The sequence below is a fragment of the Scyliorhinus canicula genome, chromosome 20 (assembly GCF_902713615.1).
Source record: "Scyliorhinus canicula chromosome 20, sScyCan1.1, whole genome shotgun sequence".
In the NCBI taxonomy this organism is placed as follows: Eukaryota; Metazoa; Chordata; class Chondrichthyes; order Carcharhiniformes; family Scyliorhinidae; genus Scyliorhinus; species Scyliorhinus canicula.
The window spans coordinates 61,214,707-61,238,674 of NC_052165.1; the positions used below are offsets into that span (position 1 = coordinate 61,214,707).

General features: G+C 51.6%; 1 protein-coding gene across 1 annotated transcript in view; it reads left to right on the top strand.

Annotated features, from left to right (window-relative positions):
- The window catches only part of efcab6 (EF-hand calcium binding domain 6), a 177,481-nt gene that overhangs the window by 22,227 nt on the left and 131,286 nt on the right, over positions 1–23,968 (top strand). The window contains 2 exon segments of the mRNA XM_038781176.1: positions 2,140–2,206; positions 9,606–9,742. Coding sequence (XP_038637104.1) covers positions 2,140–2,206; positions 9,606–9,742 — 204 coding nt within the window.

Below are 23,968 nucleotides of genomic sequence, written 5' to 3' on the forward strand. Positions count from 1 at the left end.
AGCATTGCTGCCTACGGCGCTGAGGACCTGGGTTCGAATCCCGGCCCTGGGTCACTGTCCGTGTGGAGTTTGCACATTCTCCCCGTGTCTGTGTGGGTTTCACCCCCACAACCCAAAGATGTGCAGGGTAGGCGGATTGGCCACGTTAAATTGCCCCTTAATTGGAAAAAATTATTGGGTACTCTAAATTTATTTTTAAAAATTAATACAATCAAGAAGTCTAGCCAATATTTGGACTGTCAGCTGTCAGTACTTCTGTTCTGTAAGTTGAAACCCACCCCATCAGTCGTAACAAAACTGTTTAATTCCAAGTGAGAAATGTACTGGCTGAATTACTGATTAAGGTCAGTAAGATCTTTGCAGATAATACAATAGGGCAGCACGGTAGCCTTGTGGATAGCACAATCGCTTCACAGCTCCAGGGTCCCAGGTTCGATTCCGGCTTGGGTCACTGTCTGTGCGGAGTCTGCACATCCTCCACGTGTGTGCGTGGGTTTCCTCCGGGTGCTCCGGTTTCCTCCCACAGTCCAAAGATGTGCGGGTTAGGTGGATTGGCCATGATAAATTGCCCTTAGTATCCAAAATTGCCCTTGGTGTTGGGTGGGGTTACTGGGTAATGGGGATAGGGTGGAGGTGTTGACCTTGGATAGGGGGTGGGGTGCTCTTTCCAAGAGCCGGTGCAGACTCGATGGGCCGAATGGCCTCCTTCTGCACTGTAAATTCTATGTAATCTATGTAATAGTAAATTTTTCTCCATGGTATACTATATACATTAATAACGTTTATGAATTAACTTTGTTGCCCAAAGATACTACAAGCAGCAGCAGGCTAGGTCTCCCCACTACCTCATTAACACTACCTGCCACTACCTACCTACCTGCATTCCTGTCTGATTGGTGTCTACAGTTTATTTCATGTGGATGAGCTCGACAACCCAATATTGATTGGACGCGTGTAGATGCGATCAAACCACCCAATTCACATAAAAAATAGCATTGTTCCAACTTTCTTTATTCATCTTTTCACCAGCCAGCACAATTTTAATAAGAATAGTACTTCCAGGTGTGCACATCATAAAGCCTCTGAACGTATAACCTGTACACTGGAATCTGCTTAACTATTACTTGTTGCAAAAACTTTTTGATGTTAAATTTCACAATTTAACTTGTGTTTTTCTTTCCTGTTGCATCCTGTTGCACCCAATGTGCAAATATTGTTTTGGAATATTTTTGTAAAGATTCTGACTATTTCTGAACATACTATTTCTGCCGTACAGTAGAGTCCATACCTGTTCTATGTAATCAAACATGCTTTACCTATAAAAACAAAATATCGCAAATGCTGGAAATCTGAAATAAAAACAGAAAATGCTGGGAAAGCTCAGCAGGTTTAGCAGCATCTGCGGAGGGCGAAACAAGGTTAATGGCCTGTAACTTCCTGACTGTCCAGCGTTGGATTTGGGGAGTACCCCAAAGATGCGCTGGGGAACCCCTCTTGGAAGTTCCCATAGAAGGCTTTACGAGGCAACTGTCCAGAAGTGCTAACAGTTAGTTAGACCACCCTAACCGACCACCCTTTCCTCCCCCCCCCCCCCCCCCCCCCAAACTATACCCATCCAGAATCCCCCACCTGACCACCCACCTGGACCCCTCGCCCAACCCTCACATCCCTACCCCAGACACCCATCCCGGACCTGTCCAGCCAAATTTCGTCCACTTACCAGGACACGTAGCTTCCCCCGGCATGTTAGTTTCACTGGGCCCTTTAAACCTACTTGCTTTATGGCAGGCAGTGAAGTCAAAAAGTGTTACCTCCCTGAGTTCGCTGGAGTTGCACTGTGTTCGGGTCTTCGCTACAGGCCCCAAGCAGCTCCAGCCAGCAGAGGTTTCAACAAAGCTTTCCAAAGCAGGTCAGTTAGTTTTAAATCTTTTGTAATTCCAGTGGGCCATGACTTTATGCCACTGGATGGAAGTTATGGCCCAAAGTTACAGGTCATTATGACTCTCATTTAGAGCTTTACCTAGATAGTGCTGACCCACTGCCATGCCCTGTAAATGCTGTTTATGTTAATAGTTGCTTGTGTGTACATACCAATTGATTGCTTGTCTGCTTGTCTATTCTCCCCCTTTCTTTCTCCAGGAGCAGTTCCATTTTATCCAATTGCAATATGACATTAAAACAAATTGAGATTCGTCTCAGAGAAAAGGTGAGAAATTCCCATGTAGATGGCAAGATCCCATATCCTTAAAGGTACCTTGTACTGGTAAATATACCTTGTATACCTGCATGACAAAGGTTTTTAGGGAAGAAAAGTGATGAACCCAAAACTAAGAAAAATGCTTTTTTACCAAAGTCAAAGGAAAATTTCACCTGAGTGACCTGTATTTCAGAAAGGCTTGCCCTCTTGGGATCGATCTTCCTTATTAAGTCAGTACCAAAGCATTGAATTACCAACAGATTGGTGTACTCTTTACATTACCCTTTACGACTTCTGGTGTGCACCATGGAGTGAGTGGTCGCACACACGGCAGCTCCTGCTAAGATCACAGAAAAGAGCTCTTTTTTTAAGCAATATGGAGTGGAATTTCTATGAAAAAGTATAGGTGAATGTAGGAGGAGTTTTTTCACCCAGGAATGATATCTTTCTTGGTTTCCAGTCCCGCAGAAACAGTGTAGGATTTGGCTGGGGCTGCAGTAGAGAGACAAAGCCTATTCAGCATGCAGGCGGGGGAAGGGCTGTGTTAGAGGCTTCTAGCTGACCTGAGGGCCCTTGTGAAAGCTGGATTATAGCAGCAAAGGGAACAACTGGAAAATATCTCACCAAAGGCTCTTTTAAGGGCCCGCAACGGCGCTGATTTGATTTTTCCCCAGGTGGGAACGCAACCTTGGCGCTTGGTGGCTGGTGGATGGGCTGGACTAGAAGTGGAGCGACCAGAAAAACAACTTTGCAGCAGAAGAAGGTGCGAGTCAAAAAGGACAAGATGGCGGCGGGCGGGGAACCGGTAGCGTGGCAGCACTGGGCGAGGGAGCAGCAGGAGCTGCTGCTGCGCTCCTTCCAGGAACTAAAAGCTGAGATCCTGGAGCCGTTGAGGGCATCGCTGGACAGGCTCGGGGCGACTCAGACGGCTCAGGCGACGGAGATTCGGGAGCTGCAGCAAAAGGCTTCGGAGAATGAGGACGAACTCCTGGGCCTGGCGGTGAAGGTGGAGTCGCACGAGGCGCTTCACAAGAAATGGTTGGCAAGGATGGAGGAGATGGAGAATCGCTCCCGCCGGAAGAATCTGCGGATTTTGGGCCTCCTGGAGGGGCTGGAAAGTTCGGATTTGGGGGCCTACGTGGTCCTGATGCTGAACTCGCTGATGGGCGCGGGGTCGTTCCGGGGACCCCTGGAGCTGGAGAGTGCCTATCGGGTGCGGCTGCGGAAGCCCGGGCCAAACGAGCCACCCAGGGCGGTGCTGGTCCGATTTCAACACTTGGTCGACCGTGAGTGTGTGCTTCGTTGGGCGAAGAGGGAGAGGAGTAGTAAGTGGGCCCGCATATACGGAGATCAGGATTTACCAGGACTGGAGTGCAGAGGTGGTGAAGAGAAGGGCTGGGTTTAACCGGGCGAAGGCAGTGCTCCACAAGAAGGGGGGTCACGTTTGGCCTGTTACAGCCGGCACGCCTGTGGGTCACTTATAAAGACCGCCAACTTTATTTGGACTCCCCGGAGGAGGCCTGGACTTTTGTCCAGGCAGAGAAGCTGGACTTGAACTGAGGATTGGGGACCGTTGTACGCAGCCCGGAGGCTTTGTCCTCCTTGATATCCTTTCGCTCTTTTTGGTTCTATTGGACGATGTTTTTTTTTCTGCTGTCTTGCCTTTTCTTTTCTGCTTTTCGGGACTGTTATCTGTTTACTTGGGTGTTTTATCATATCATGTTGGGATTTTTATTATTTCACTGGTTATGGGTTTGGGTGGGGTTCGCGGCCCTGTTGGGTCATGTGCCTGTCTTCCCGCGTTTTGGGTCGGGGGGGGTTTGGGATGGGGGGCGCGGGCCACTCTCCCGCGCTGGAGAAGCAGGGGGCGGGGTCGGCATTTGGGGGAATGGTTGGGGGATACTGGGATAGGTAATTGGGGTGGCGGGAGCAGTTGAGGTCAGCAGGAGTCGACTGACTTACGGAAGTACAATGACCGGAGTAACGCAGCTGGGGGGGGCCCTAGCTTGGAGGGGGATGGGGAGGATTGGGGGGGGTAGAGTGGGGGGATACCAGGTTGCTGCTAGAATGGCCAAGAAGGAGCTGGAGCGTGCAGAGGGGATCAGGATGGCGGTCTGTCGCTGTGGGGAACGGGCTGAGTGGGGGGCACGGGCACGTGGCGGACTACGGAAGGGTGATGGCTAGTCGACAGGGGGAGGGGGGCAGGTGGCCCTCCGATCCGGCTGATCAACTGGAATGTGAGGGGACTGAATGGGCCGGTCAAACGGTCCCGCGTGTTCGCGCACCTGAGGGGGCTGAAGGCGGACGTGGCTATGTTTCAGGAGATGCACCTGAAGGTGGCGGATCAGGTCAGGTTGAGGAAGGGGTGGGTGGGCCAAGTGTGTCATTCGGGGCTGGATGCAAAAAATCGGGGTTGGCGATCCTGGTGGGGAAGAGGGTGTTGTTTGAGGCATCGAGTGTGGTGGCAGACAGCGGCGGGAGGTACGTGATGGTGAGCGGCAAGCTGCAAGGGGAGCGGGTGGTGCTGGTCAATGTATACGCCCCGAATTGGGATGATGCGGGTTTCATGCGGCGCATGTTGGGCCGGATTCCAGATTTGGAGGTGGGGGGCCTGATAATGGGGGGGATTTCAACACGGTGCTGGATCCGCCATTGGATCGATCCAGTTCCAGGATGGGTAGGAGGCCTGCGGCGGCTAAGGTGCTGAGGGGGTTTATGGACCAGATGGGAGGGGTGGATCCTTGGAGGTTCGCGAGGCCGAGGGCCAGGGAATTTTCATACTTCTCCCATGTGCATAAGGCCTACTCCCGGATCGACTTCTTTGCTTTGAGTAGGGCGCTGATTGCGTGGGTATAGACGCTGAGTACTCGGCGATAGCCATTTCTGACCATGCCCCGCATTGGGTGGACCTCGAGCTGAGGGAGGAGAGGGACCAGCGCCCGTTGTGGCGCTTGGAGGTGGAGCTGCTGGCGGACAAGATGTGAGGGGGCGGGTTCGAAGATGCATCGAGAGGTACCTGGAGGCCAACAATAATGGGGAGGTCCGAGTGGGGACGGTCTGGGAGGCGCTGAAGGCGGTGGTTCAGGGGGAGTTGATCTCCATTCAGGCTCACAGGGAGAGAGGGGAGCAGGGAGAAAGGGAGAGATTGGTGGGGGAGATGGTGAGGGTGGACAGGAGGTACGCGGAGGCCCCAGAGGAGGGATTGCTGAGGGAGCGGTGCAGCCTTCGTGCTGAGTTCGACTTGTTGACCACCAGAAAGCCGGAGGCTCAATGGAGAAAGGCTCAGGGTGCGGTGTACGAGTATGGGGAAAAGGCGAGTAGGATGCTGGCACACCAGCTCCGTAAGCGGGATGCGGCTAGGGAGATTGGTGGAGTTAAGGACCGGGGAGGAAATGTGGTGCGGAGTGGGGTAGACATTAATGGGGTCTTCAGGGACTTTTATGAGAGACTATATCAGTCCGAACCTCCGGCGGAGAAGGGGGGGATGGGGCGCTTTTTAGACCGGCTGAGATTCCCGAGGGTGGAGGAGGGTCTGGGGGCGCCAGTTGAGCTTGAGGAGCTGGTTAAAGGGATAGGGAACATGCAGTCGGGGAAGGTGCCGGGGCCGGATGGGTTCCTGGTTGAATTTTACAAGGCATATGCAGACCTGCTGGGCCCCCTGTTGGTTAGGACCTTCAACGAGGCGAGGGAGAGGGGGGGGGGGCCTTGCCCCTGACGATGTCTCGGGCGCTGATCTCCTTGATCCTTAAGCGAGACAAGGATCCCCTGCAGTGTGGGTCATACAGGCCGATCTCACTCCTGAATGTGGACGCCAAGTTGTTGGCAAAGATCTTAGCCACGAGGATAGAAGATTGTGTGCCTCAGGTTATCCACGAGGATCAAACGGGGTTTGTGAAGGGGAGGCAGCTGAACACTAATATACGGAGGCTCTTGAACGTTATTATGATGCCGGCGGTGGAAGGGGAGGCGGAGATAGTGGTGGCTAGATGCGGAGAAGGCCTTTGATAGGGTCGAGTGGGGATACTTGTGGGAGGTGCTGGAAAGGTTCGGGTTTGGGGAGGGGTTTGTCAGTTGGGTGAGACTGTTGTATGAGGCCCCCATGGCGAGTGTGGCCACGAATATGAGGAGGTCGGAGTATGTTCGATTATACAGAGGGACGAGGCAGGGGTGTCCCCTGTCCCCCCTACTTTTTCCTCTGCCAATTGAACCCCTGGCTATGGCACTGAGGGAGTCGGGGGATTGGAGGGGGCTGGTCCGGGGTGGGGAGAAGCACCGAGTGTCATTCTATGCGGATGACCTATTGTTGTATGTGGCGGACCCGGTGGGGGGAATGCCGGTGGTGATGGGGATTCTCCGGGAATTTGGGGATTTCTCAGGGTATAAGCTTAACTTTGGGGAAAGCGAGCTGTTTGTGGTACACCCGGGGGACCAGGAGGGGGGGATTGGGAGGCTCCCACTGAAAAGGGCGGAGAGGAGCTTCAGGTACTTGGGTGTCCATGTGGCCAGGAGCTGGGGGGCCTTGCATAAGCTAAACCTCACAAGGCTGGTGGAGCAAATGGAGGAGGAGTTTAAGAGGTGGGACATGCTGCCGCTGTCTTTGGCGGGTAGGGTGCAGTCAGTCAAGATGACGGTGCTCCCGAGGTTTCTGTTCCTGTTCCAGTGCCTCCCCATCCTTATCCCGAAGGCCTCTTTCAGGCGGGTTAACAGGAGCATTACGGGGTTTGTGTGGGCACAAGGGACTCCAAGGGTGAGACGGGTGTTCTTGGAGCGGGGCAGGGATGAAAAAAAAAAATGAAAATCGCTTATTGTCACGAGTAGGCTTCAATGAAGTTACTGTGAAAAGCCCCTAGTCGCCACATTCCGGCGCCTGTCCGGGGAGGCTGGTACGGGAACTGGTACGGGAGGCTGATGGGGTGGGGGCTGGCTTTGCCCAACCTCTGTGGGTATTATTGGGCTGCCAATGCAGCGATGGTGCGTAAGTGGGTAATGGACGGGGAGGGGGCGGAATGGAAGAGGCTGGAGATGGCATCCTGTTTGGGTACGAGCCTGGAAGTGCTTGCAACAGCGCCGCTGCCGCTCCCTCCGACCAGGTATATCACGAGCCCGGTGGTGGCAGCTACCCTCAAGATTTGGGGGCAATGGAGGCGGCACAGGGGGGAGGTGGGGGCCTCGTTGGGGACCCCGATACGGGGGAACCACCGGCTTGTTCCGGGGAGAATTGATGGCGGGTTCCTGAGTTGGCACAGGGCAGGTGTCAGGAGGCTGGGGGACCTGTTCATAGACGGGAAGTTTGCGAGCCTGGGTGAGCTGGAAGGGAAAGTTCAGGCTCCCCCCGGGGAACACCTTTAGGTACATGCAAGTAAGGGTATTTGTCAGGCGGCAGGTGGCGGGGTTCCCCCTGCTGCCGCCGCGTGGGGTCCAGGACAGGGTGCTCTCGGGGGTATGGGTTGGAGAGGGGAGGATCTCGGAAGTGTACTAGGTGATGCAGGAGGTAGACGAGGCCTCGGTGGAGGAGCTGAAAGATAAATGGGAGGAGGAGCTGGGTGAGGAGGTTGAGGAGGTGATGTGGGCGGATGCCCTAGAAAGGGTGAACTCCTCCTCTTCGTGTGCGAGGCTTAGCCTCACACAGTTTAAGCTACTGCATAGGGCTCATATGACCGGGACAAGGATGAGCCGGTTTTTTGGGACCGAGGACAGGTGTATTAGGTGCTCAGGGAGCCCAGCAAACCATGTCCACATGTTCTGGGCATGCCCAGCGCTGGGGGAATTTTGGAAGGGTGTACCAAGGACGGTATCGAGGGTGGTAGGATCCAGGGTCAATCCAGGCTGGGGACTCGCAATATTTGGGGTTGCAGTGGAGCCGGGAGTGCAGGAGGCGAAAGAGGCCGGTGTTCTGGCCTTTGCGCCCCTAGTAGCCTGGCGGAGGATTCTTCTTCAGTGGAAGGATGTGAGGCCCCCAAGCGTGGAGGCCTGGGCCAACGATATGGCGGGGTTTATTAAATTGGAGAGGGTGAAATTTGCCCTAAGGGGGTCAGTGCAGGGGTTTTTCAGGAGATGGCAACTATTCCTAGATCTCCTGGCAGAACGGTAAAAACAAAAGGTCAGCAGCAGCAGTAACCCCGGGGGGGGGGGGGGGGGGTTGTCTCTTTGTTTTTGTTTTGGGTTGAATATCTGTTTTTTGCCAATGACGGGGGCTTAATTTATTGTTTCTCTTTTGTATTTACGGGGGGGGGGGGGGTTCTGTTTTTTTTTGTTCTTAGAATTTTCTGTTATTGTTTTCTTTTTTGTGAAAATGTGAAAATTTTAATAAAAATTATTTTTTTAAAAATACATTACCCTTTACTTTACAAATTAGTTGGGACACACATAAGCTATCACAGAAGTCTGTGGGATTGTGATCTGTGAATCTTGAAGGCAGCCCATTGGCAAATTTATGGAACATTGTTCCTACAATGTCAATGCAGTTGTCCACAATAAGGTTGTTAACGACATTAATCTTTTTTATGAATGAACAAATACTCTGGATATAAATGCATTGAGTGTAGTTATGTGCTTTGGCTGTGAATCTATCCAAGTGACTGTATATTCACAAAGTCACCATATCGTAGTATTGGTTCACTAATGCCCTTTAGGGAAGAAAATCTGCCATCCTTAACCAGTCCAGCCTACATGTGACTCCAGACCAACAGCAATGCAGTTGACTCTTAATTGCCCCCTAAAATGACATTTAAATAGTACATCCCTGCTGGTGACGCTCATGCAGTGTTATTCATGTGATCTGTAGTGACGTCAGCAGAATGTTTGTGCGGTCTTTAGTTCTCCTCTTAGATTTGTAAGAGCAACACCTCCTGAATAAATAAATCTTGCATCGAGCTTTGAAAAAACCCAAGGGTGTGGCACCTCCATACTTTATATCTTTGTGGCGATTTAAGAATATAATGTACCACTTCAAAGGCAATTAGGGATGGGCAACAAATGCTGGCCCAGTCAGCGATCCTCACATCCCATGAAAGAAAAAAGAAAAAAGTTAGATTGGCCATCTCATTCAGAAGTTGTGAAGTTGAATTGTTCAGGTTGATTTAGTGCAGGATTCTTACTGCTGCCAATATCAGCTCTGACTGGATTAGAAGACAGATCCACAGCTCAGAAGTAACATTTACTTCTTGGATCAAAATATCGTGGCTTCAAGTCAGGAGACGTGAGCAGATAACCTGTGCTGGAACTTCAGTGTAACACTGAGAGAATGCTGCACTATCATAGGTGCCATCTTTGGATGGGAAATTAAAGTGAGGTCACTTCTGTTCTCTCAGATGGATGGAAACATGTCCTAGTGGTGAAGGAATAATGACTCACTTTTGTAATAAGATTGCACAAATCTACAACTAATATTATTATTTCTCTAACTTAGATTTCAAATAATTTAAAAAACCTCATCAGAGCCTTTAAGTTGTTTGATTATAATAAGGATGAACACATTCGGTGCTATGAAGTCCGAAGAGTTCTCGAGAGCTACTGCTTTCGAATGACAGATTCTCAATTTGAAAGGTCAGTACAAGCAGATGCACATCTTTGGTATTTCTGGGTGACTTTTAATCTTTGCTCATTGATCTATCAATACTCCATCATCAATCTAATGTATCAGTGTTAAACCACTGCATGAGCTATACACTCCTTTCTAAAACATAATATGTTTTTATGTAATACAGTACAAAAATGTACATTTTCCCATTTGCATGGTAGAATATATCGTCATGAGTAGCTACAAGGAAGTGATATAATCAGTTTTATATTACAACAGAAGAGTCACAAATACTCAATAGGATTGAAATATTGAGACTGAACCATTGCTTTATTGCTTTAATAAACCTAAAATAATTGGACATTAATATATAATGCACTGCATTGTTTTAAGTTGATCAAAAGTTGGTTGTGCTAATTCTCTGTTGATTCAGTGAAAAACAGTTATTAGTCCTTAAACCTTCACCATTGACATTAAATGTATTGCCCTCTGAAAGATAGAAGAGCTAAAACAGAATATGAACTAGGTACCAAACTCTTAACCAGTACAAGTCAATATCAAGAAAAGGATTCCTCACTTTAAATTTGGATTTCTTTTAATTTTTATTGGTTTGCAACTTACAACTTTATTGGCAGGAATAACTGCTACACTTTTCTAAGAGCTGTTAATGCATTTATGTTTTAATTTTTACAGAACTGATTTTTTTTTTACTTTATGTAACTGATAATTATTTTCTCAATGAAAACGATTACATCCCTGGTTTGAAGATTTCAGTGGCAAAATCTGGGATTCTCTGGGAATCGGCGGGGCGGGCAGAAACGGCACAGTGGAGAGGCGGGAACCATTCCGGCGTCCAGCTGCCCTAAAGGGGCACCTTTGCACCTTCAGGGGCTAAGCCGGCGCCAGAGTGGTTTGCGCCCCGCTGGCTGGCGGGGAAGGCATTGGCAATGCACCAGCCAGGGCCGAAAGGACTCCGCCGGCCGGCGCGGGTCCGCGCATGCACGGGAGCGTCAGCGGCTGCTGATGTCATCCCCGTGCATGCGCAGGTGGTTCACCTTCACGCCGGCCATCGCGGAGGCTTATACGGCCTGTGCATAGGAATAGACAGGCCCGCCCGTGGATTAGTTGGCCCCAATTGTGTGCCGGGCCACAGTGGGGGCACCCCCCGGGGCCAGATCGTCCCGCGCCCCCTCGAGGACCCCGAAGCCCGCCTGCGCTGACAGATCCCGTTGGTAAGGGAGCAACTCCAATTTATGCCGGCGGGACCTGCATAGAACAGGCGGGACGTCGGCCCATCGCGGGCCGGAGAATCGCTGGGGGGGAGCCCGCCGAGAGGCGTGGCGCAATTCCCGCCCCCACCAAATCTCCAGCGCCGGAGAATTTGACAGCCGGCGGGGGCGGGATTCACGCCACTCCCCAGCGATTCTCCGACCCCGCAGGAGGTCGGAGAATCCAGCCCCTCTTCTTGGAGGCCTTGAACAGTGCTACTCTTGACATTACGGCGACTCGATAGCACATTGGTTAACACTGTTGCTTCACAGCTCCAGGGTCCCAGGTTCGATTCCCAGCTTGGTCAGTGTCTGTGCGGGCTCTGCATGTTCTCCCTGTGTCTGTGTGGTTTTCCTCCGGGTGCTTCGGTTTCGTCCCACAGTCCAAAGATGTATAGGTTAGTTTGATTGGCCATGATAAATTGCCCTTAGTGTCCAAAAAGGTCAGGTGGGCTTATTTGGTTATGGGATTTTGGGGATAGGGTGGAGGTATGGGCTTATGTAGGGTGCTCTTTCCAAGGGCTGGTGGGGGCAGCCCCCCGGGGCCAGATCATCCCGCGCCCCCCTTTGCCGAATGGACTCCTATGGCACTGTAAATTCTATGATTCTATCATTAGAAATGCCAAGAACAGCCTGAGCTTCAACATTGAGAAATAGCCAGTATTCACATTTCTCTACCTGGAGTAATGCTGTTGAATGTTTAAATCTATCTGAGAGGCAAGGGGCCTGAATTTAATTCTCAGTCAAAGACTCAGTGCTGCCCTGAAATGCCAATCTAGATTATGCACTGTTGGTATTAATCCATTAGCGGGTGGGGCACTGCTTGCCATGCAGGGGGGCACTCTGAGCCAGATCGTGTAAGCAGGCATTGGGAAGCCACCTCCTGCCCCTGCTGCCAATACCCCGCTTCCCTTCCCACCCGATCTCCCACCAGAACCTTATACCATTTCCAGGCTGACGTTCCTGTAGAGATATACCATGCGGATCTAGTGGCACTTGCGAACACTAAAACTCAGTAGAAATTTGAGTTAACACTTCTTGGATGCAAATAAGAATCGTTTCATTTGCCTCGAGATGATTACGATTGAGAATCACTTAAATCTTATTCTCTAATAAGTCCAGTTGCAAAAGGACTCAAAGAGAAGCAATTGGTAGACAATATAACTTTCAAATAATACATAAATGATTTTCTTGCTTACGGCAAACAGTTTGCATTTACTTCAAGCGTTAGAGTGGAAAAGAGAAAATTAGAGAGAAAGCGAGTAAGTTAGATCAAGGTATAGATGATTCATGAATGAAAAATGGCAGTACGATCTATCATGGTTATACTAAATCATATCAGTCTTTAGCCATCTATCCACACATCTACGTAATTCTAATTGGTTTGGGTTAGAATCAAATAAATTTGATTTGACGGTTAGCTGTCTGTCTTTAATGTGCAACGTTAACTTGAAATGTTTCATAAATGAATTCTTATATGTGTTATGGAATGTGATTTGGTGCCGTTACCACAAGCGGCTTGAACTGGATTCTTGCTGACTTGACTGTTAGGACAATGGCTCCTTTAGGTTACTGTACCGTTGCTATGTTGTTGTCATGGAGCCTTTCCTGTCCTTGGACTGCTTAGTGCCACATTATCTTGCAAATGTATTTGCTAGCTGATTAAGAATGCCGTTTTAATCTATCATGAATTATGCTTCTGTTGAACCTATGTTTTAAAATGATCTGAGGTTATGAGAGTGCTGAAATCCTTAATTTAAAATGGGTAAAAACTGGGGTTTAATATTTACACTTAATATTTACTCTATAACCTATCAGATGTATTGGAAAATAGTTGGTTTCTACAGTTCCCCTCTTCTGCCCAGCCAACACCACCCCACCCCCCTCCTGTTGCTCCCCCCCCCCCCCCAAACCCCACAGCCCCCTCCCCTATCATAGATCCTCTGCATAGCCCCCAGTGCAATACCGGAAGTGGCCATCACACCTGCTGGCACTGCTCTTATTGCAGCGGCCTCTGATTGACCAGCCCCTTTCGGGGAAGAACTTACAGTGTATTGAGGCCTTAATTGCTTGGGAGGCCCGCGCTGCTCATGTGAGTCCCGAACTGCACTGAAGAATCTTTCAGGAATCACTGGAGGCAGGAAGGGTCCCAGACACTGGAAAGTGGTGAATGTACCCCGCTGTTTAAGAAGGGAGGGAGGCAGAAGATGGGAAATTATAGGCCGGTAACCAGACTTCAGTCATTGGTAAGATTTTAGAGTCCATTATTTTTTTATTTTTTTTTTATAAATTTAGATTACCCAATTATTTTTTCCAATTAAGGGGCAATTTAGCGTGGCCAATCCACCTACTCTGCACATTTTTGGGTTGTGGGGGCGAAACCCACGCAGACACGGGGAGAATGTGCAAACTCCACACAGACAGTGACCCAGAGCCGGGATCGAACCTGGGACCTCAGCGCCGTGAGGCGGTTGTGCTAACCACTAGGCCACCATGCTGCCCATAGAGTCCATTATTAAAGATGAAATCGCGGAGTACTTGGAAATGCATGATAAAATAGAACTGAGTTCAGTGCGGCTTCGTCAAGGGAAGATCATGTGCTGGGGCCACAACTGTGTAACAATATACATTAATAATCTGGTACAAGGAACTGAAGGCACTGTTGCTAAATTTGCGGATCTGTACCGCAAACTTTTTGTAAGTTTACAAAGATCTGTAGAGGAACAGGTAGTATTGAGGAAGCAAGTGGGCTGCAGAAGGACTTGAACAGGCTTGGAGAGTGGGCAAAGAAGTGGCAGATAGAACAAAACAAAGAACATAAAATTACAGCACAGGAACAGGCCCTTCGGCCCTCCCAGCTTGCACCGATCCAGATCCTTTATCTAAACCTGTCGCCTATTTTCCAAGGATCTACTTCCCTCTGTTCCCCACCCGTTCATATGTCTGTCTAGATGCATCTTAAATTATGCTATCGTGCCCGCCTCTACCACCTCCACTGGCAAAGCGTTCCAGGCACCCATCACCCTCTACGTAAAAAAACTTTGAAATTGTGACCCCTTGTAATTGCCCCCCACTCTTGGAAAAAGCTTGTTGCTATCCACCCTGTCCATACCTCTCATAATTTTGAAGACCTCAGTCAGGTTCCCCCTCAACGGGAGGAGCCGGAGCGGGAGCCGAGGAGCCGGAGCCGAGGAGCCGGAGCGGAGGAGCCGAGGAGCCGGAGCGGAGGAGCCGAGGAGCCGGAGCGGAGGAGCCGAGGAGCCGGGGCGGAGGAGCCGAGGAGCCGGAGCGGAGGAGCCGAGGAGCCGGAGCGGAGGAGCCGAGGAGCCGGAGCGGGAGCCGAGGAGCCGGAGCCGAGGAGCCGGAGCGGAGGAGCCGAGGAGCCGGAGCGGGAGCGGAGGAGCCGGAGCGGAGGAGCCGGAGCGGCGACAGGGGGGCCCAACAGCAGCAGGTCCATCCCCTCTCCCTCCCCCCCCCCCCCCCACGCGGGCCAGGAGCGGTGCGGCGGCCCCTCTTCTCTTCCCCCCCCCAGCCAGCAGCGGGGACCCCCCCCCCCCAGCCAGCAGCGGGGACCCCCCCCCCCCAGCCAGCAGCGGGGACACAACCCCCCCCCCCCCAGCCAGCAGCGGGGACACAACCCCCCCCCCCCCCCAGCCAGCAGCGGGGACACAACCCCCCCCCCCCCAGCCAGCAGCGGGGACACAACCCCCCCCCCCCCCAGCCAGCAGCGGGGACACAACCCCCCCCCCCCCAGCCAGCAGCGGGGACACAACCCCCCCCCCCCCCAGCCAGCAGCGGGGACACAACCCCCCCCCCCCAGCCAGCAGCGGGGACCCCCCCCCCCCCAACCAGCAGCGACCACCGGCCCACTCGCCCCTCCTCCCCCCCCCAACTGCTGTGACCACCACGTGGCAAAGACAAAGGGACTCTCTCTCCTGGTTGAGTGGGGAAAAAAGAAAAAAGAGACTTGTATTTCTGTTCTTCCCAAAAGAAAACTGGTAAAGAGAAAAGGGGTAGGGGAAATAAATTAAAAAAAAAAAAAAAATATATATATATATATACATATATAGATATATAATAATAAATAAAATAAAAATAGGGTGCGGAAAAGGGGGAAAAAGAAGAACAAGGAGAGAAGAAAAGATGAAGGGGAAGGGGGAGAAAAAAGTGCCAGAAAGGAGCCAAGAGAAAGGGGGCACCGGAAGTAGACTGGGCAAAGGGAAAGCCAGCTCGGGCGAACGAGTCAACACGCGAAGCGGCGGGAAGGATGCTTCGCCGCATCCAGAAGAGCTGGACGGGCGGGCAACCTCTCCCCTGGGGTTAGAGGGGGGCGTGAATTGGAAGGAAGCCTTTGCCGAGGTGGTGAGGGAGCAGCTGCAGGCATTCAAGGCAGAGTTAAAAGCAGACGCAGAGGCCGCAGCACAGGCAGCAGTGACCAGGGCCATGTCAGGGGTGCAGCAGGTTCTGACCAGATTGGAGAAGAAAGTGGATGCCCAAGGGAAGATACTGGAAGCCCAAGGGAAGATACTGGAAGCCCAGGGGGCAACCATTAAAGAGCTGGAGAAGGCAGCGACTGACGCGAGCGACCGGGTCATATCCCTGGAGAGGGGAATGGTGAAACTGAGTGCAACACAGGGGAGCCTGAAGGGCAGGGTAGACGACCAGGAGATCAGCTCGAGAAGGCAAAATATCAAGACAGTGGGCCTGCCAGAGGGGATAGAGGGTAGAAATCCCACAACATTCGTGGCTGCGATGCTGGGCTCCTTAGTGGGGCGGGAAACTTTTCCCACCCCACCGGAAATGGACAGAGCTCATCGGTCACTGCGCCCGAAGCCCAAGGAAGGGGAAAAACCGAGAGCAGTTATAGCCAGACTGCACCGGTACCGGGATAGGGAGACAATCCTGCGCTGGGCCAAGGAGAATAGAGCCTGCAATTGGGACGGGCACGCCATCCGAATCTACGAGGATTTTGGAGCGGACATAGCTAAGAGACGGGCGGAGTTCAACAGAGCGAAAGCAGCTCTCTATAAGAACAAAGTACGTTTTGGTATGCTGTACCCAGCAAAACTCTGGGTCACATACCAACACAAGGAATATTTCTTTACAGCCCCTGCCGAGGCGAATAGATTCGTCGAGGAGCACGGGCTGGAAAAACGCCATGGGAAGTAGGGACGAGGGGCCCATGGCAAGGAGACACGTCATGCCGACGGGGGGGTGGGGAGGGGCGAGGCAAAGCCAGCCCCCTCCCCCCTGGCAGAAACACCCAGAACGGAAAACAACCCAATGCCCTAGGGCCCGCTCCAGGTGGGAGGCCAGGCCCCGGCACGAGGGAACGGGAGTACTGGAGAGGGGAGAGGGGAAGCGGGACAGCAACCTCCGAGAGGGGAGCCACCGTGCTAGCAGGAAAGCTAGCGAAGGGGGCGCGCAACAGAGCAGGGCCGCAGCGCACCCCCAACAGGGGGGAAGGCGCCAGGCAGGGGAGGGGGGGGATCACCCATCAAAGGTGGGAGAGCAAATGGGGACAGGAATGGGGGAGAGAGGGGCAATGGAGGGGTACACAGGGGTATCCCCGAAAGGGATAGAGCGGGGGGGGGGGGGGGGGCACCCGGGGGGCGAGAGACCAGGGAGGGGAAACGCAGGGACGAAGGGACAAAAGAGGCCAGTAAGGGAATAGGGCCACAAAGTGCCACAGACAAGGGCTCGAAACAGGGAACTGCTGCAAGCACCCACCCAGTACGGTCTGTGGGTGAAGGGGCCCCCCGGAGTGCAGGGGACTACCCGCGTGGCGGACACAAAGTGGACGGCCATGGCGGGTGTCCCCGGGACAAGGGGGAACCCCGGAGCGCAGGGACCCGACCGCATGGGGAGAGCAGTGATAGTGGACATCCTGGACGGCCCCCTAACATAGGGAAACCCCAGAGGGCAGGGGCGCGTCCACCGGACAAATATGGTTAACCCCACAGGAGCAAGGGGGCAGAAGCCCCCCACCAGAATAGTCACCTGGAACGTAAGGGGACTTAACGGCCCAGTGAAGAGATCTAGAGTCCTCACCCACCTTAGAAACATGAGGGCCGACATAGTCTTCCTCCAAGAGACGCACTTGAGGGAGCAGGACCAACTGCGGGTAAGAAAGGGCTGGGTGGGACAAACCTATCATTCCTGTTATGGGGCAAGGGCCAGGGGGGTGGCGATCCTGATTGGCAAGAGGACAATGTTTAGGGCGACAAAGACGGTTACGGACCCAGGGGGACGGTATGTCATGGTCAGCGGGGCCCTGGATGGGGCGCCGGTAGTTCTAGTTAACGTGTACGCGCCCAACTGGGACGACACGAGCTTCATCCAAAAGACCATGGCAGAAATCCCGGACATAGCGACGCACCGACTAATCATGGGGGGGGACTTCAACTGTGTACAGGACCCAACGACGGACAGATCAAACCCCAGAACGGGGAAAACCTCAAACATGGCAAGGGAACTCAGCCACTATATGGAGCAGATGGGAGCAGTAGACCCCTGGAGATTCGCCCACCCGGGGGAGAAAGAATTCTCTTTCTTCTCCCCAGTACACAACGTGTACACCAGAATTGACTTCTTTGTGGTGGGGAAAACGGTGCTTCCAGAGATAGACAAGGTGGAATACTCCGCAATTGTGATATCAGACCACGCTCCACACTACATGGATGTGCGGCTAGAGACGGGAAGGGCCCAGCGCCCCAAATGGAGGTTGGACGGTGCCTTACTAGCTGACAAGGCCTTCAGCGAAAGGATAGCGCAGGCCATAGCGGAGTACACTGAGATCAACCAAAACGGGGAGGTCTCACCCTCCACGTTCTGGGAAGCGCTTAAGGCCGTACTAAGAGGGGAAATCATAGCCTACAAAGCGCAAAGAGATAGGGAGGAAAGGGTGGCTAGGCAGAAGCTGGTCGACTCCATACTGGAGGTAGACCATAAATACTCCGAGGCCCCGACTGTAGAACTCCTGGCGGAGAGAAAAGAATTACAAAGGAACTTTGACCTGCTCTCCACCAGGAAAGCAGTACACCAACTCCGCCAGGCACGCGGGGCCCTATACGAACACGGAGACAAAGCCAGCCGCCTGTTGGCCCACCAGCTGAGAAAGCAGGCAGCCAGCAGAGAAATTGCGCAAATCAGAGATACCAGAGGCACGTTGGAAACAGAACCAGAGAAGATTAACAAAACCTTCAAGGCCTTCTACCAAGAGCTGTACACCTCAGAGCCCCCAACGGGGAAGGCTGGGATGAACCGGTTTCTTGACGGACTGAACATACCAGTTGTGGGAGAGGGCAGAAAACGGGATCTGGAAGCACCACTAGCACTGGGAGAGATCATGGAGAGCATTAGCTCCATGCAGGCGGGGAAGGCGCCGGGACCGGACGGATTCCCGGCGGACTTCTACAAAAAATTTGCGACAGCGCTGGCCCCGCACATGCGGGAGATGTTCACAGACTCGCTAGCTAGGGGCACGTTGCCACCCACGTTAGCACAGGCCTCAATCTCGCTGATACCTAAGAAAGACAAAGACCCAACGGAATGTGGGTCATACAGACCCATATCTCTGCTGAATGCAGACGCCAAAATACTGGCCAAAAGGCTAGAAGACTGTGTACCTGAGGTGGTCACAGAGGACCAGACGGGCTTTGTCAAAGGTAGACAGCTGACCGCGAACATCAGGCGCCTGCTGAACGTGATAATGACCCCCTCCGGGGAGAGAACACAAGAGGTGATCGTCTCCCTGGACGCAGAAAAGGCCTTCGACAGAGTCGAATGGATATACCTCATAGAGGTACTGGAGCGGTTCGGGCTTGGAACAGGGTTCACAGCTTGGGTAAAGCTCCTGTACAACGCTCCCATGGCGAGTGTACAGACCAACAATACCAACTCCCAATACTTCCAGCTGCACAGGGGCACCAGACAAGGATGCCCACTGTCCCCGCTGCTGTTCGCACTAGCAATCGAACCGCTAGCAATCGCGCTCAGGGCAGCAAAAAATTGGAGGGGGATCCGAAGGGGAGGTAGAGAGCACAGAGTCTCACTCTATGCAGATGATCTGCTCCTCTATATCTCGGACCCACAAAGCAGCATGGACGGAATCATCGCGCTCCTGAAAGAGTTTGGAGCCTTCTCGGGCTACAAACTCAACATGAGCAAAAGTGAGATCTTCCCATTACACCCGCAAGGGGGGGGGGGGGGGCAGCACTAAAGGGGCTGCCGTTCAAACAAGCCCGACATAAATTCCGCTACCTGGGGATCCAAATAGCCCATGACTGGAAAGGGATCCACAAATGGAACCTCACCAGCCTGACGGAGGAAGTTAAAAAGGACCTGCAAAGATGGAACACACTCCCGCTCTCCCTCGCGGGGAGAGTTCAGACGATCAAAATGAACGTACTGCCCAGGTTCCTCTTCCTGTTTAGATCCATTCCGATCTACATCCCCAAGGCCTTTTTCAAAGCGCTGGACAAACTCATCATGGCGTTCGTATGGGGGGGTAAAAATGCTAGGATCCCAAAGAAGGTCTTACAAAAAACAAAAACCAGGGGAGGGTTAGCCCTCCCGAATCTACAATTCTACCACTGGGCAGCAACAGCCGAGCGAGTAAGGGGATGGATCCAGGAGCCAGAAGCTGAGTGGGTGCGTGCGGAGGAGGCCTCCTGCATGGGAACCTCCCTCCGGGCCCTCGCCACGGCAGCACTCCCATCCCCACCCAAAAAACACTCCAGCAGCCCAGTGGTGACAGCCACCCTCCAATCCTGGAACCAACTGCGGCAGCAACTTGGCCTGACCAAAATGTCGAACAGGGCTCCCATCTGCAACAACCATAGGTTCAAACCAGCACTGACCGACGCCACCTTCAAAAGGTGGAGGCAGGACGGGGGGACACTGACAGTCAGGGACCTATACACGGACGACAGGATCGCAACACTGGACGAACTGACAGAGAAATTTCAGCTAGCTGGGGGGAACGAGCTACGGTACCTGCAGCTCAAAAACTTCCTACGAAAGGAGACAAGGACGTACCCACAACCGCCACGACAGACACTACTGGAAGACCTACTGGACGCAAGTATCCTAGAGAAAGGGAACTGTAGTGACATGTATGACCGACTGGTAGATAGGGACGACACCGTACTGGACGCAACAAGGAGGAAATGGGAGGACGACCTGGGGATGGAGATCGGGTGGGGACTCTGGAGCGAAGCACTGCATAGGGTCAACTCCACCTCCACGTGCGCAAGGCTCAGCCTGACGCAACTAAAAGTGGTACATAGAGCCCACTTAACAAGAACCCGTATGAGTAGGTTCTTCCCGGAGGTGGAGGACAGATGTGAACGGTGCCAAAGAGGCCCGGCCAACCACGCCCACATGTTCTGGTCCTGCCCCAGACTCGTGGAGTACTGGACAGCCTTCTTCGAGGTAATGTCCAAAGTGGTGGGAGTGAGGGTGGAGCCATGCCCGATAGTGGCGGTCTTCGGGGTTTCAGAACAGCCAGATCTATTCCTGGGGAGGAGGGCGGATGCCCTTGCCTTTGCCTCCCTGATCGCCCGCCGTAGAATCCTGTTTGGCTGGCGGTCAGCAGCACCGCCCAGAGCTGCGGACTGGCTGTCCGACCTCTCGGAATCTCTCCAAATGGAGAAAATCAAATTTGCCATCCGAGGGTCGGACGACGGCTTCCACAGAACGTGGGAGCCATTCATGCAACTGTTCCGGGACCTATTTGTGGCCAATGTACAAGAGGAAGAATAGTCGGGGGAAGGTAGCGGGAGGGTGGGGGGGGGGCTACAGGTTCGTTACGGGGGTTCGATGGCTAGCTAAGGCCCAAAACCAAGCTAAATAAACATGTTGAGGGGGGGGGGGGGGCGCAGTTACTACTACGAAGATGCTTACCTGTAAATATGTATGTTAATTTTTGCGTGTTTGTTTTTGTTTGTTTTTTTTTTCTCTCTCCTAACAATTTGTAATTTGTTCAATATAAAATACGAAAACTGAATAAAAACATTTATAAAAAAAAAAAAGGTTCCCCCTCAACCTCCGTCTTTCCAACGAAAACAATCCTAATCTACTCAACCTTTCTACATAGCTAGCACCTCCATACCAGGCAACATTCTGGTGAACCTCCTCTGCACCCTCTCTAATGCATCCACATCCTTCTGGTAATGTGGCGACCAGAACTGCACGCAGTATTCCAAATGTGGTTTAACCAAAGTCCTATACAACTGTAACATGACCTGCTGACTCTTGTACTCAATACCCCGTCCGATGAAGGCAAGCATGCTGTATGCCTTCTTGACCACACTATCGACCTGTGTTGCCACCTTCAGGGTACAATGGACCTGAACTCCCAGATATCCCTGTACATCAATTTGCCCCAGGACTCTTCTATTGACTGTATAGTCCGCTCTTGATTTGGATCTTCCAAAACGCATCACCTCACATTTGCCTGGATTGAACTCCATCTGCCATTTCTCTGCCCAGCTCTCCAATCTACCTATATTTTGCTGTATTCTCTGGCAGTCCCCCTCACTATCTGCAACTCCACCAATCTTAGTATCATCTGCAAATTTGCTAATCAGACCACCTATACCTTCGTCCAGATCATTTATGTAGATCACAAACAGCAGTGGTCCAAGCACGGATCCCTGTGGAACACCACTGGTCACCCTTCTCCATTTTGAGACACTCCCTTCCACCACTACTCTCTGTCTCCTGTTGCCCAGCCAGTTCTTTATCCATCGAGCTAGTGCACCCTGAACCCCATGCGACTTCACTTTTTCCATCAACCTGCCATGGGAAACTTTATCAAACGCCTTACTGAAGTCCATGTATATGACATCTACAGCCCTTCCCTCATCAATTAACTTTGTCACTTCCTCAAAGAATTCTATTAGGTTTGTAAGACATGACCTTCGTTGCACAAAATCATGCTGTCTATCACTGATAAGTATTTTCTTCCAAATGTGAACAGATCCTATCCCTCAGTATCTTCTCCAACAGTTTGCCTACCACTGACGTCAAGCTCACAGGTCTATAATTCCCTGGATTAATCCTGCTAGCCTTCTTAAACAAAGGGACAACATTCGCAATTCTCCAGTCCTCCGGGACCTCACCCGTGCTCAAGGATGCTGCAAAGATATCTGTTAAGGCCCCAGCTATTTTGCCCCTCGCTTCCCTCAGTAACCTGGGATAGATCCCATCCGGACGTGGGGACTTGTCCACTTTAATGCCTTTTAGAATACCCAAAACTTCCCCTTCCTTATGCCGAATTGACCTAGAGTATTTAAACATCCATCCCTAGCCTCAACATCCGTCATGTCCTTCTCCTTGGTGAATACCGATGCAAAGTACTCATTAAGAATCTCATCCATTTCCTCTGACTCCACGCATATATTCCCTCTTTTGTCTTTAAGTGGGCCAATCATTTCGCTAGTTACCCTCTTGCTCCTTATATACGAATAAAAGGCTTTGGGATTTTCCTTAACCCTGTTAGCCAAAGATATTTCATGACCCCTTTTAGCCCTCTTTATTGCGCATTTGAGATTTGTCCTACTTTCCTGATATTCCTCCAAAGCTTCATCAGTTTTAAGTCGGCGAGATCTTATGTATGCTTCCTTTTTCATCTCAGCTAGTCTCACAATTCCACCCGTCATCCATGGTTCCCTAATCTTGCCATTTCTATCCCTCACTTTCACAGGGACGTGTCTGTCCTGCACCCTAATCAACCTTTCCTTAAAAGACTCCCACATTTCAAATGTGGATTTACCCTTAAACAGCTGCTCCCAATCCACATTCCCTAGCTCCTGCCGAATTTTGTTATACTCGGCCTTTCCCCAATTTAGCACTCTTCCTTTAGGACCACTCTTGTCTTTGTCCACGAGTATTCTAAAACTTACGGAATTGTGATCGTTATACCCAAAGTAATCGCCGACTGAAACTTCAACCACCTGGCTGGGATCATTCCCCAATACCTGTCCAGTATGGCCCCTTCCCGTGTTGGACTATTTACATACTGCCCTAAAAAACTCTCCTGGATGCTCCTTACAAATTCTGCTCCATCTACGCCTCCAACACTACATGAGTCCCATTCAATATTGGGGAAGTTAAAATCTCCCATCACGACCACCCTATTGCTCCTACATTTTTCTATAATCTGTCTACATATTCGTACCTCTACTTCACGCTTGCTTTTGGGAGGCCTGTAGTAAAGTCCCAATAATGTTACTGCACCCTTCCTATTTCTTAGCTCTACCCATATTGCCTCAGTGCTCGAACCCTCCATAGTGCACTCCTTAAGGACAGCTGTGATATCATCTCTGACCAGTACTGCAACTCCTCCACCCCTTTTACCTCCCTCTCTATCCCTCCTGAAGCATCTATACCCTGGGATATTTAGTTGCCAATCTTGCCCTTCCCTCAACCAAGTCTCAGTAATACCAATAACATCATATTCCCAGGTACTAATCCAAGCCCTAAATTCATCTGCCTTACCTGCGACACTTCTCGCATTAAAACAAATGCACCTCAGACCACCTGTCCCTTTGCACTCATCATCTCTTCCCTGTCTACTCTTCCCCTTAGTCACAATGAGTTTATCTAGTACCTTACTGGCTTTAGTTACTGCCTCTTAACTGACATCTAACTTCCTAATCTGGTTCCCATCCCCCTGCCACATTAGTTTAAAACCTCCCCAACAGTGTTAGCAATAGCACCCCCTAAGACATTGGTTCCAGTCCTGCCCAGGTGTAGACCATCCGATTTGTAATGGTCCCACCGCCCCCAGAACCGGTACCAATGGCCCAAAAATCTGAACCCCTCCCTCCTGCACCATTTCTCAAGCCACGTATTCATTCTGACTATTCCTGAATTTCTACTCTGACTGTCTCGTGGCACTGGTAGCAATCCTGAGATTACTATCTTTGAGGTCCTACTTTTTAACTTATCTCCTAACTCCCTAAATTCTGATTGTAG